The 14305-nt window shown below is 44.3% G+C and overlaps 1 protein-coding gene across 3 annotated transcripts in view; it reads left to right on the top strand.

The window, feature by feature from the left end:
* The first annotated feature begins 809 nt into the window (after positions 1–809).
* Positions 810–14305, top strand: part of ALCAM (activated leukocyte cell adhesion molecule) — a 119405-nt gene continuing 105909 nt past the window's right edge. Inside the window, exon 1 of one of the 3 annotated variants that reach the window (XM_064644180.1) lies at positions 810–1489. In XM_064644180.1, coding sequence (XP_064500250.1) covers positions 1387–1489 — 103 coding nt within the window. In that variant the 5' untranslated portion in view covers positions 810–1386. The remainder of the gene's footprint in view (positions 1490–14305) is intronic. The other 2 variants (XM_064644181.1, XM_064644183.1) reach the window with 2 other exon arrangements.

Here is a 14305-nt window from a genome sequence, read left to right as displayed (position 1 = left end):
ACAGTAATGGTTAAGTATTCTTAGTTGCTAGCCATCATGAAAATTGTTTTGAGAATAGTAAATATATTTGCATGACACACTGGTTAAGTTTGTCTTTGATTTCTGGGACTTTTGGGGAAGTTCCCGTCCAAGAATTCATATTATCACATGGTGAAGTGAGATAAAGCACTTGACACTCTGGATTTCACTACTAGAAAGTCCCTCTAGAGACCACACGATGTGCATTATTCATATTTTTAGATTTTGGACATCAGTCTTACTTCACATGACAGCGTGGGCTACATGTTGATCACGCTGTACTGCTAGCTCAGAAACTTGCTGTGTGACTTCAGGGTGCTTATTTCCCTCTCTGTGAAACAACACTGCTTACTCAGACCGAAACAGGAGGAGAATAGAGTACTGTGCATGAAAGCGCTGCTTCTGGATTACATTACTTTGACGAGGAATCTTTTTGACCTTTAGGGCAGCCGACTTCCACAAGTGACAAAGGATCCCTCCTTCAACCTGCAGCACATTTCTTCTAAGCGTTGTGAGCTCCCTTCCCTTTACTCAACCCTCTGCTATACTAATTAAATCAGATTAAACTGATTGTTATCTTTTTTTGCTTCCCTTTTTTTTTTTTTTTTCATTTTGGTTATGAGGAGGACCCATCAGGTTTCTAATAGACACAGCAGAACGGGCACTGCCATTATTATTACATTTTTAGTTCTGGATTTGAAGTACTGGCATCCCACACGCACGGTGGGCACAGCACCAGAAAACAGACCACGCAAGGCAAAGCAAGGGTAGGTGAAGGGGGGGTCGGCTTGCCCCGCACGGCCCCCAGCCCCGCCGCCGAGACCCCCCGGCTTTCACGACGCCGCTCTTCGCCCAAGGGGCCGCGCTGACAGCGGCGCATCCCGCGGTGGGGCGGCGGACACATCCCGGCGGCACGGAGGGCACATCCCCGCGAGTACGGGCGGCTGCAACCCCGCGGCGCGGCCGGCCGGGGCTGCCCGGGGGGCTCCCCCACCCCGCCCGTGTGCCGGGACGGCGGGGGGCGGGGAAAGGGGGGGCCGGGCCAGCGCCGCCGCCGCTGCCGCCCGGCTCCGCCTCTCCCGCCGCAGCGCTCAGTCCTGGAGCGCCGCTCGGCTGCCAGAAGGAAGCCGCCACCTGCTCCGGTGCGGAGTCGCTCCTCGCTGCGCGCCGAGAGGGAGAGCAGCCGCCCCGCCGCCCGCGCCCGGGAAGTTACCGCTCCTCCCGCCGCCGGGGGAAAGCCGCCGCCGCCGCTTCCCGGCCTCGCAGAGGGAGAAGTCGCCGCCCCGCTCCGCTGCGAGAGGGAAGAGCCCCCGCGGGCGCGCCGCCCCGCTCCGCCGCTGCCTCCCGGTCCCGCCGCGGGCAGGCGGGATGATGGAGCCCCCCGCCGCCGCCGCCTGCGCCTCCTGCCGCCGCCGCCCGCTGCCGCCGCCCCTGCTCTGCCTCCTGCTCGCTGCTCTCTGCCTGCCGCCAGGTGAGCGCCGCACCGCCCGCCCGCCCGCTTGCGGGAGCCGGGAAGGGGCGGCCGCGCCGTCCCGGCCGCGCGTAACTTGTCGGAGGGGAGGCCGGGGCGCAGGTGGCGATGCCCGCCCGCCGCTCGCTGCCGCCGGCGGGGCCGCCCGCCCTTCCCCGCAGCGCCCCGACACCCTCCGCGGGGTCCCTGCGCGGCCGCGCGCCGGGGGTCGCTCCTGCCCGGCGGTGCCCGTCGCATCCCGCTCCGCCTCGGAGGGGAGCGGTGCCCTCCTGTCCTCGGGGAAGGCGGCCGAGGGCGGCCGGTCGGTGCCGTCTCTCCGGCGGGAGAGGCAGGAGCTGCCCCAGTGGTGAAGGGGGACCGAGGGGCGGCGGGAGGTGACTGTCTCACCTTTCCCCGTGGGAAGCGGCGGTGGGGTTCCTCCGGGGCGTTGTCACCGGGCACCGGGCGAGCAGGGGCGGCGGGCGCTGCCCCCGCGGGAGGGGGAACCGAGCTTCGGCGCCGCGCCAGTTTCACTTCCAGGCACAGCGAGCCGCCTCCAACTTAGGCGGTTCAGCCTCTTATGCCCTCCTCGCCTTCGGTGCCGCCCGTGGCCGTGCCCGGCTGCCCGGGGGCCGGCGGCTCCCGCCGCCTTCGCTTTGCCGGTGGGCGCCCGGGGAATGCGGCGGGCGCGGTGCCCGCGGGCAGCGGGTGCGGCGGGAGCAGCCCCGCAGCCGGGCTCCCCCTCCGCGGGCAGCGGGCTGGGACAGCGCTGCGTGGCTGAGGCTGCTCCCGCGGGTCGGGTTCGCGCTGGCAACTTCTCTTTCCCTCCCCGCTCCGTAAAAAGCGCTCTCGAGGCGTTAGGGAGCTAGGAAGGCGCAGAAAGTGCTAAATACCCTAATTGTTCTGGGAATATTTTGGCCATGAGGTGTTTGTAGGCTTTGTTTTGTAAATATTGAGCGTGAAAGTGAAGTCTGAGGGAAAAGCTGTGAAGTGAGTTCTGCATTCAGCGTGGAGACCGTCTCATTATTCTTGTAGAAAGAGCGTCAGCCTGTGGTAAAATTTTGTATTGCTTTAAGAAATGGCTTTGCCTCTGTGTGCCTGCCTTTGCAACAGCGGAGGTTTGCAGAAGTGTTGGAGTTGGTGGTTTTTCATTCCTGGCCCCTACCTGGTTGTTACGTGCTCTCCAGTTAACCATTTACGGGCAGCATGTTCTCATCGACACGGAGGATAAGAACAGACCTTTTTCACTAGGTGTATTCATGTTTGGTTTTTACAAGCTCTAAGAAGAAAACGAGCTACAGCAATAAAATAAGGCTGTTGAATCTGTAATTTCAATTAGAATAGTAAGAAAGGTCTGAACAGAATCAAAAGCAATATTGGAACTCTAAGCAGTATGTCAGTCTGTGCTGCTAGGCTTTTGCTTTGTCAAATACAGTGTATAATTACTGTAGGATATAATAAATATCAGTCTCGGTGGCACAGCTTACAAAGAATAATGGTTGCTGTGATGTAGAGGAAGGCTTCAGGAAAGATTGTCCATTTTATGAAATCTTAAAGGCTTGTGTAGTATCCAGAGGGATAAGCACCTCAGCTTCTAACTAGCAAGACTTGGACCCTGTGGAGAGATTTATTCCAGTAAATACAAAACAATCTTGCTGATTGTGTGGCTGTCTACATTTTCCTGTTGAAGAAAATGTGAAACCATAAAATGCATTATCTCAAGGGTTGTGTTGAAGGGTTGAATTAAAAGATGGGACTTGTCCAGCTAAATAGGTTGGCAGCAAAACCATTTAGCTTGTTCTTTCTGTTCTTCATTCGTTCCTTGCTCCCTCAAGGAGAAGCTCAGGCTGACTGTAAGCATATATGGGTAGAAACCAGCCCCACCTCAACTTAGAAACTTTCCCTGCAGTACTGAAAATGCCTGGAAAGCCCAGTAGTAGATTTAAGCCTCTAGTTCTCTGTTTATTCTGAGGAATATAAAAGATACATAAATATAAAAACACCTATAAAAAGGTCTTGATATTATTGTAGTTTTCCCATTTCTTTCTCCTTGCTATCTCAGCTATTTTAGATGATAGCTAGTTTGCTGTCATCTACAAAAAATTCTGGATGTATTACTCTATCATGGTGGTTGGGTTTTGGGAGTTCCATTTGAGGTTTGGATATGGAAAGCAATAGATAAGCTATTAAAAACGTATTAAAATTTTATGTGTCTCAGGTGTAAACATCTCCAGCAATATTCAATATGGACTGGGGTTCCTTATAATAAAATTTGAGTTTGTTTTGTCACAGAATTATCAGCCTAGAAAGAAAGATACCTATCTTAAAAAAAAATAAAAAAGTCCACATTTAGTACCAGGAAACTAACTCTAGGTCAGACTAAGTGAGAAGACCAATTATATATAATCTCATACTTTTCTAGAGGAAATGGCTGTATGTGAAAAGAAAGTGAACTCTTAATCAGGAGCTAATGATGACCTTTGTACAGCTTCCCCCTCCCCCTGCTTTCTGTTGAATTATGAACAATGAAGCTCAGAGTCTCTCATACTATATTTTATTACTAGACTTGCTGTATTGCATAAGGGTAGTGAGACTGAAATGTGTAATCTTATTCATGTGACACTCACTGTATTCTCACTCCTGACGATGTTTTTTCCCTGGTATATCTGGTATGACTTTGAGCTAGAGAAACTGGATTTCTGTATTAGGATCTGAAGTTCACATGGGTTTTCCAAAACCGAAGTCAGGAAACATCTGCACCATGTGTATGTTTAGGTATGCCGTGTGTCTGTGGTCCAATACAAAGGTAGCAAAGCCAGACTCATTAAGTAAGTTACAAATTATTAAATCAGTTGCTTTGGGAAGTGCTTGATATGTTAATATTTTTTTCTTTTGGTAGAGAAGTCTTCCAACATAAACTATTTTTCTTGTGCTCTCCCTTCCTCTGTTGGGTTTCTAGCACTCAGAAGGCAGAGGGCAACAACAGAAATCATCCAGGTCTGTAAATCCCTGAATTATCAGCCCAGTAATTTTTATGGAAGAAAATACATATTGTTATGTTCATGAAATAAATAGGTCTGTTGCAAGTCATGTTTAATTCCAAGATTTTCACTTTTCAACCTTTGTAAGAGTGATGCCCTTCCTTACATTACCATCCATTCTCTTTCCTGAAAGTGACCTAGAATGTTAATATGAAATCCCAGAGTAAAATAGTTCCATCTTTCTTTGTAGAAGTTAAGCTAATTTTTTGACGTAGAAACAGGGGGAACAGAATCTCTAAATATTTACGCAAGATGACACATAAAGGGGAAAATAAAGAAAATAGCATTAAGTGGTTTACGTAATGCAAATTAGATCTATGTGATCTGGATAAAACTGTCTTCTCTATTTTCTTGAAAAAATGCTGCTTCTGTAGTGTGGTTGATAGTCTTAAACTATGAGAGTGCTCATTGCAGATTTCTATGACATCATATCTGATTTCATATGAGGTCCTTCTGCACCATATATAAACAAGCATTACTGTAGCAGCAATAGCTTTAATGTGTTGGCTGGTCATACCACATCACACCACCGTGGGCTTTTCTTAGGTTCCTACCACAGGACTTTCTGGAGAGCTATTTTTTTTTTTTCCGAAGTGGTTTTGGACTGCTTGAGTGAAACAAAAGCAGATCACTGAATAGGAAACCAACTACAGAGGAGCCAGACCTGTCTGTGTATACTTGGAAATCACAGAAATCACAAAATATTCTGAGTTGGAAGGGACCCACAAGGGTCATCGAGTTCAACTTTTAAGTGAATGACCCGTACCGGGATTGATCTTGCTCTAACCCACTGAGCCAATTTAGCGTCAATACTTTGAGATACAGCGTTACTTGAGAGACTGAATGTGCTTATTTTGTAGGGGCTGTCATTTGTAATTGGATCTCCTAACACTGGATGATCAATATTCTGTTTCCCCTTGTTGTGACCTGCACTACATGATGATCACAGATAAACTGGCTCAAGGTCTGGTCTGCAGTGCTTGTTCCACTGCTGCTTCACACATGGGAGGTTTGTGGGTTTTTAAATACCATGCTGATTGTGGAAATTCTTTTTTTTTCACATCACTAATAGTATGGTTTCTTAGTATGGTCTTATTTAGTTCTGCCTGCTCTGATACTTTATGTATTGGTTTTTGAGAGCTATGGTTTTTGTCTAAAAACCACACTTTTCAGACTCTCTCTTCAGTGCTACTCAAAGTTCTTCTGAGTTGACTGTGTATACCTTTTTCCTCTCGTAATACAGTCATTTTTTATTAGAAAATGCATGTAAACTGCAAGGCCACATTTGTAAAAGAAATGAGGACCTGTTGCAATATGCTAATTTCTCTCAAGTTCCTCTGCCTTCAAAAAAAATAGTTACGCTTCCATGCACTGATGCTCAAATGAGAGACTCTTAAAGAACTGTAAATGCTGTAGGGTGATAATTAGAATTGACTCAAGTAGAACGTGATTTTTCCAGGAAAAACTGAATATTAACAACTCCCCTTGATTTGAAATTGTTGACTGTTATCTTCCCAGAAGACAAGGCTTTGACCTACATGTTCTTTATCTTGGTATATTTTCTTTAATGGGAACAGGAGGAATATTAAAGGAGGCTGTACATTTCTGCCTCTAATATGTTTGAAAATGAATCTCATCATTTAGAGAGGAGATTGCAGTACACCTATTATTCTGACAGTCCAGTATTCTGGCAGTATCAGATCAAGTTTCTTCCTTTTTTCTTCTCTGGTTTTGTTTTGTTCTCCCCTAGTGGGTTTTATTGAGGATGGTTTGAATTGCAACTAGTCTTACAAGAGTGGAAGTTAATCTACTGCTCCAAAGTGGTGACTCTTTTGAGGAAGATCTGCCTAGCTTAAGATCAAGTTGCATTTGTTATCATGCATATAAGTCTCCAGTAACACAAATAAATATTTACTTACTAGAACGACTGCTTCTTCTACTGAACTGGTATATTTATTGTTGATAAGAAATATGCCTCTTTTGGGAGGTAAAAAAAAGGGAGAAAGTGATAAAACAGTGGAGAGAGCAAGACAGAGTGCCTTCAGTTTCAGGGTATGATTTTTAGAGGTTATAAGGGGTTAGAACAGTTCTGTATCGTTTGGTTAGGAAGCATTTGAAGTGCTTTCAATAGCAATGGAAATATTACGCTTTTGCCTTGATAAGAAGCAAGAAGTGCATTCGGTGATTTAATGAGTATTTCAGCAGTCTGTTTTCTGTTAGGTTATACTCTGTATAGTTAACCCCTGTTGTGAAGAAAAACTTCAAATGCTTGAACTGCATTCATGAGTTGCGTTTTGTGCTGTGGTAGCACCATCTGTAGTCCCTCCTGGCATTGTTAATCATGGATTTTGGTCACAGCAATTTTGGACCTGAGGGAAAACTCTCAAATAGCAACCAAGGATAGCAGAAGTCCCCAGGGCTGGAGCCCTGGCAGGCAGTCACATTTTGGCATGTGTCAGGAGCTCTGTGTGGTGGCTGTTTCTTCCCTCAGCTCTCTCTTGCATACAGTGTACCTGGTGGGTGTGTCCCAGCTGTCCAGGCTGGAAGGTGTTGAGCTTTTAACAGAACATTGATTCTGACCATAGCTGGCATCTTGTAAACTTTGAAGAGATATTGGCAGCTAATTCAATAGAGGGAGCTCCGCTACCTTACTGTTAGAAGCAGCGTGTCTCAGCTTTTCCCAGACCTCTGGCTTCAGCTTGAAAGTTATATTAAGTCTTTCTTTCTTCACAGTGTTTTGTAGTGCCAGGCTTTGTTTCTGAAAGCATCTTAGTTTCATCACAGGCTTCCTGTTGTATGAAGGAGAAGGAAGGATGAATCTGAATCACATAGTAAGTAGGCAAACCCAAAAAGATGACTCAATTAGAGATACTTCTCTTTTGCTGCAAGGCTTTGTGTGTGGTTTAGGTGGATACACTACAGAATCAGGTTTTTAAGTGATGTTTTCTTGTCTGAGTAGGGGGGTAGGGGAGCAGGGAGATTGATGGAGAAGCTCAAAAAGAATTAGAATAAAAAGAGGGCATTTCCAGGCATGGAATGAGGCAAGAGTGGTGTGGCATGAAATAGGGTACAAACAGGGTAAGGGAACGATTGACCTAGACTGATTGTTGTGGTGAGAAAAAGCTAGAACACTTCCAGTAACATGTATTAGGTAGGACCTTTATTTAACAAAATCTATCTTTTCAATAAGTTCTTCTAGGATTTTTTTAAAGGAAAACTGAAATATGTATGCCATTCTGTAAACAGTGTCATTGGGAAAGAAGTCAGCTTAGATGCGTGCTGGTACGCTTTTAACCCATTCTATGTTTCTAAATACAGAAATATGTACATACAGAAAGCAGATAACTGCTCCGCAAACTTATGACTTTGTTTTCTTGAATCCTTTCCTTTTTAAAATATTATTTATTAGATGATTTTGAAACTAATTATGAAGTCCCATTTAAAGACCACCACTTCTAAAAAAAAAATCCTTTAGGTCCAGTCGCCTTCAGGTAAACTTGTCATGAACTCAACATTATTCTTCAAGCAGGTGAATTCTGCACAAGTGCCCTTTATCCTTTACCTTTCTGCAGAAATTACATTTTTTTTTTTCCAATTTTCCCCAATTTAACTCAAGAAAATAACCATAAATATTGGAGAACAAAATAGATGTAGCTTGTGTACAGCTTGATTTAAGTGTGGTATTTTATACAACTGACTTATTTTGGGGTTTGGTTGTTTTGGAGTTTTTTTATGTGAGTTTTTGGTGGGTTTGGGCTTTGGTATTGTTCTTGGTTTATTTCAGAAAATGGAACAACTTTTTTTTCAAGAACTCCGTGTTGAGTTGAGTTTATCATGCTAGCCAGGAAGAACTGAGAAGGCTTATGTTTTAGAGAGTTGATACAGTTCATCTGAAGAGTGGAATAGTAAATGTTCACCTTAGTGTCTGTAACTGGGTAGTCTGCAGAGAATACCAGGGTTGAACTGGGCTTAAAAATGGACAGCTGAATGCAAGTATGATCTTGATGTTATTTGTGAGATGTGGTTCTTGAATTGCAGCTTCTAAATTACTTTGCTGTTGATTAGATATCTAGAGTATTAACCTCTGTATTGTTCCCTTTTGGCACAGAATTTTGTAGAAATGAGCATGTGTTTAGCAAAGCAAGTTTCGTGACTCGTCCAGATAAAATCATGTGTGTTTGTTGGCTTGGTCTAGTTATTTTAGAGAGCAGAGATGACTTAACAGCCTTTACCTACAAAGCCATACATGGAACAGAAAAAGGACAGAGAATGGAATATTGAGGCAAGGTTTGGGGAATTTCAGTGTAGCCATGTAACTTCAGAAGAGAGATGGATGCTGAATCAATTCCTTCTTGATACAGCATATCAAATACTTGCATATGGAGAAGATGATAGGGTAAATGTTATCTTAAAATTCACACAGTAACATACCATTATGGGATTTGCTTTCTAAAATTGGGGAAGCTGAAAGTTTCTGACACTGCTAGCAAAATAGTTCGCTGACAAGTGATGATATATATCCAGAAAACATTTGCATCTTACACTTGACAGCTTTAAAGGTTAGCAAGGGGATAATTTTTCCAACTTTAATTCATGACAGATTTTTGTCAAGTGTTTTTAATATTACTCCTCAGTTTTCAAACTTCACTGCAACTTATTGCTAATCTTGAACCTTACAGAAGCAATAAGGAAGTCAGTGTTATGAATGTCCTACCAGCTTCCAGTTTATATGAGTGAATTATGTTTTTTACTGTTGTGTTTCTGCACAGACAAGAACTTAGTAATGCAAAGTTTTATGGTTAATAAAGTAGTTCTAGTAATTATGATTAGTAAAGCAGTTCTGCCACAATATATTTTGTTTTGTTAAATATTTAGTGTTAGATAGAAAATATTTTGCTCCAGTAGTTTAGCTCTTGACATGCATTCTGTAATAAGACTTTTGGAGGGGTAACTTTTCATAGTTCAGTTTGACCTTGCTCATCATGCTGCTGTGGAATGATGCAATATGTTCTGTGTTAGTTTTGAAGTTTAAGTCCTTTACTCTAAAGGTTTAACCCCAGTTAATGTAGGATGCCCCACAGCAGCAGATTCCTAAGTGTCTACGTGAATCTCTGATGTCAGAGTGGGGCTTCTGAAAGTTCACCTGCAGGCTTGGTAAGGGTCAGGTTCTGGTATTTCATCCAGACTCAGTTGTGTCTGCAGGTCATTTCTTGTCATTGCTTATCACTTTCTTAAGTACTCTGCAGTGTTAAATCCAAAACTTCTGCACAGCTTCTGGGGGCAGCAGGAGGAGGAGTCTAAAACTTCTGAGATAGTGGAAAATGAGTGGTATGTTGCAAAGATGAGTACCATGGATGTAAATGCAGGTTAACCATTTTTTAGTAGATTCACGGAATTTTTTGGCATCTTTTATGCATCTTAACATAGTGTATGCCTGCTCTGTAAGAAAGTTCTTCCCTTATCCCGAATGAGCCTTAAGCCCTTGATGTCTGCAGGCACAAGGAAGGCAGACTTTCTGACCTGTGTATCAAAATGTTGGTGTATCAGAGGGCTGTAAGAGATGTATTGTGTCTGCCTGAGAGCCAAAGGATAGGAGCAGGGGAAACAAGAATTATGGTTTTTTGAGGCTCTTGTTGTGGAAGTGAGAATGTAGCTGGGTTTTGGGGCATGCTGGCAGTGTTAGGCTCTGCAAAGCCTGGGGACTTGGTGTGCTGCTGCAGCCACCATGGCAGCACAGCTTGGAGCAGGCAGCTTTGGAGTTACTCTTGGACAGCATGCAGCTCAAGAGCCAGCAGGCAGAAACTCTCTGTAATGGTGGTCACCTGTAAGTCCATGGTGGCTGTTTCATTTCCACTACGTAAGAGAGGAAGGGTCTGTATTCCTCTTAAGCAAGAGAACTTCCTACCTTTTGCTGGGGGCATGCTTACTCTCTGAACTGCTGCAGAGAGGTGTTTATTTACTTACTTTAGGAGCATCCCATTGTTCCTTCTGCTCTCAGTGGCGCAGAGTGTTCGGGTCACTTTTTAATCATTATGTCCATCTGCAAGTACAGCAGTGATAAGGAGGGATGGGCTTCTGCACACCTTGCTTGTGATCTTGTCTCTCTTTCCATTGTACCAGTGGACAGGGCATAGAGGAATGAATAGCACAGTGTGTTTCTTTAATGAATGCTGAATAGGTGAGTGTGAGCTGCCAAAAGCTTTATCTAGAAAAAAGCAGGGTGTTGGGAGGGGTGATACCTGCACCCAGAGGAGGAGAGATGGGTGAGTTGTTTCTAGCTGGAATTCTCAGTCCAGTTTTATTAGATGTGGGAGTAGTTTTGAAGACTGAAGTTGATGATTCAGTCCAAAAGCTTATTAATTTTTCTGGACAGAAACAGTGCTTTTAAACTGTTTCTCAAAGTGAATTATTCTTGGTTTTACATGTAGTTACTCCTGAGAGCCACATAGAAGCTTCACATTTGGAAGTTTTGAGTGAGTGTATATAAAAACCTACGCCTCTTGGTATGATGGGGTGCCTTAGATATGGATTCTAATTCACAGAAGCCACGTACATAGCTTGTTTTGTATTGTTGTTTCAGCTGGTTTATAGTCTTCCTGTGACGTGTCAGCATCTGTAAACAGCAGCGATTGTTCTGAGAAGCTTTCCATGTAACCATGAAAGAGCAGAGCGTGCCGGGGACCATTACTCCTTCTGAGGAGGCTGTCTTTGTGCAATAGAGTCAATATCTGTTACTTTTTTGGAAATACCGTACAGTACAGACTTTTCATAACCATAGAAGGAGATTGGTGGCTCATAGCTGCAAGTTCTGTGACAGAGTATGAGAAACTACATAAAACTTGGTGGAGCCTTTTAATTAAAAGTGGTAATGGAAGCTTTAAAGGGAGTATTGCAATGTATATCTTATTTTGCTAAAACTTTTCATGAAGTTTGAATTGGGTTTAGTTGGCTTTTTGGTGGTTTTTTTTTTTGCCATTGTTTTGGTGCTTTTTCTTTTCTTTCTTTAAAGCTGAACTGTTACTCTCTTTAGGAAAGGAGGGAAGGATAGCTACTAGAAAACTAGAAGTTTTATTGAGGCTTGCATTAATTCCAGGTGTGAGGTTAAGACCTAAATCTTCTATCTGCTAATAAAATGCTAAGTTCAGCAGTGTCCCGCTATCTTCTTCAGCAGCAACTTGAAAGTTAAAAAAAACCTCCAGAGTTTCTTTGATTCCCTCTGGTCAGGGAAGATTTGAGGACTGCATGTTGCTTCAGGGTTGTGGGTTTTGTTTGGGTTTTTTTTTAATTGAAATATAGTTTAATGAAAGAGGAAGGTGATCAGTGTTCTCTGGAGTAAGTGGCGCTGTATGCCAGGCATTTCAAACAGTGGTATTTGTAGAGAGAAGGAAGCTGTTGTGAATTGGGACTGATGGTGGCTTGGGAGATCTACTTCCTTGGACATGTCAGCACTCCTGGGCTGTTAAGTCAGGGTGGAAGTACCACAGCATGTATTTCATTTAAAAGGATTTGGATGGTCTAACCTAAACTCTGGTACTCTAGTGGTGAAAAAATCGAGTTTTATGTTTCTTGTGGCATTTGCTTGAGCTATACTTCAAACATAATGAACACGTTGTGGCCTCTGGCTGCTTGTTAATACCTCAGTGGCAACTGCAAGGCTACATAATTTTATATGGTCTTCTTCTGCAATGGATTCACATCCTTGGTAGTTTCTATTGCCAACAAGCTGTTTGTGAGTCTGAAATGCTTAATCTTGCCAAAGTTATATTTGCAGAGGTACCAGATGAATTGTATGTTGAAAGAGTTCTCCCAGCATGAGGAATAGCCAAACTTACCCTGCAAGGCTTGGAACGGGGAAACTGCCTTATGATCTGAACCTGAACAACACGTGTCCAGGTCAGAAGACTCAGGGAAGTCCAACTTGCACCAGGATTTGCAGCAAGAGTAGCAATTCCTGTGAGACAGTATATTGCAGGAAGGGACTAGGCTGTTTTATGACTCTGGAGAGAGCCTGGCAGTGTCAGCCAGCACCACCAGCTACTGCTGCAGCTGAGAAGCATCAGTGTCCCTGTGATTTAGCCCTTGGAGTGAGCCCTTGTGTGGGCTTTAACTATGCCTTCTAGGTGCTGTGTTTTGTATAGCACCACATGTGATCTCCTCTATTGATGACACACATGAGTGGAGGTTTAAAGTTTTGTGAAGTGAATGAGTCTGAGTTCATCAAATCATAGGAAAGGGAAAAAAATACAAAAATGGAATACCGAAATTCTTACACACCAATTGTTATTCTTTTGGCATCTGAGGTTTAAGAAACAAGGTGTAGATCTCTGGTTTAAAGAAAGCAAAATAACATAATGGAGGAGCTCTTGATTTATAAGCAGCACTTGAACATCAAAAGAATATTTGAAAACATTTCAGTCAAATAAAAAAATATTTTTTTGCTAGCATATTGTTTGCTAAACTTCACTATGTCATTTACTGGTATATGTCTCTGTAATATGTAGGCTTTGGAGAGTGAAGACTTTGGAGGTGAGAACAATTAAGGAAACCTTGGGATTTAGGATTGCAAGAGCGGCACTTTAGATCTTTGACAGGGTATATTAATATGTATACTTAAAAGTTCAGTTTGCTCCCACTGCTCTGTAAGCAAATATTTATGACTGGAGCATTTATGAACTAGCTGAAAGAGAAGTTTGCTCTCAGTGGTTGGCGGTTGGACCAAAGATGCAGATCAGCATCTCTGCAGAGAGTAGCATACACAAATAAAAGGTAAAGAGCTTACTTCCACCATGTTAAACCAGGTTTATCCATAAAGCCTATGAAAAAGAAGTCAAAATCATGGAAAGGGGTGGTCTTGGCAACAGAGACTGGGAAGGATGCAGTGTCATTTGGGAAGCCTGCAGAAGGATGCTGCTGAGACAAGGGGGGACAGTCATTGTGGTGACCAGGAGGAGCTGTAGCTGGTATGTGTGAGACTTGTCCAGAGAACAGTTGGCTGAACCTGAGGGGAGCCCAGCTTTTGGATCTGGCTTGTCACTTCCTCTGAAGAACTAGTGGGAAGTGGTGTCTGCAGTGGAGAGCCTGGGAGGTGGGGGAGCAGGCAGGCAGTGGCAGGAGGAAGGAAGCAGAGGGCCCTGGCACAGCCGTGCGGATCCAGCATGTGCTGCCTCTTCCCCTTACATGGATGGAGGAGGTCAGTTGTCTGCACAGAAAGGGCAGCTGGATTTTGGCTTCTAAGTGAAGCAAGTTGCAATGGGACATCAGAAAGCATTCTGGAAAATAGAGGCATTGAGGAGAACCCCTGGTCAGAGTATACTGAGGGAGAGGAGTAGAACCAGGTAGAGAAGACACCAGGGAGCATGGGAGAATGCAATTTCGAGATAGGCAGTGCCTGCCCTCCCCTGTCTCTATCACCACATGCTCCCCTGGGTTTGGCAGTCACTCTCCCTCCTCCCTTTCCTTTCACCTGCCATAATTTAGCAGGCTGTCTCCCTCAGTAAAGACCATGTACTGCCACACCACCACCTCTGTTGTTCCCCTTTTGTCACCCCTACGGTTCAGTGTTATTTCCTGTTTCAGGAAGCCACCTCTGCTTTCCCCCAGGGATTTCTCAGAGCTGAAGTGTTCTTACCCTGGGCAAATGTAGGTTGTGCTCATAGGGTGACCACTTGGGCTAATGCACACTTTCTAGGCAGCCTCCTTTCTCCATCTGGAGGTCAGTACAGATAATCTGAAAAGCTCTTCATACTGACAGTCTTTTTGGGGGGAGGAAAAAATCCTGAATGTTTTCTTCCAGTCC

Source organism: Pseudopipra pipra, chromosome 2 (assembly GCF_036250125.1).
Source record: "Pseudopipra pipra isolate bDixPip1 chromosome 2, bDixPip1.hap1, whole genome shotgun sequence".
Lineage (NCBI taxonomy): Eukaryota > Metazoa > Chordata > Aves > Passeriformes > Pipridae > Pseudopipra > Pseudopipra pipra.
This window is presented reverse-complemented; position numbering and strand designations above follow the sequence as displayed.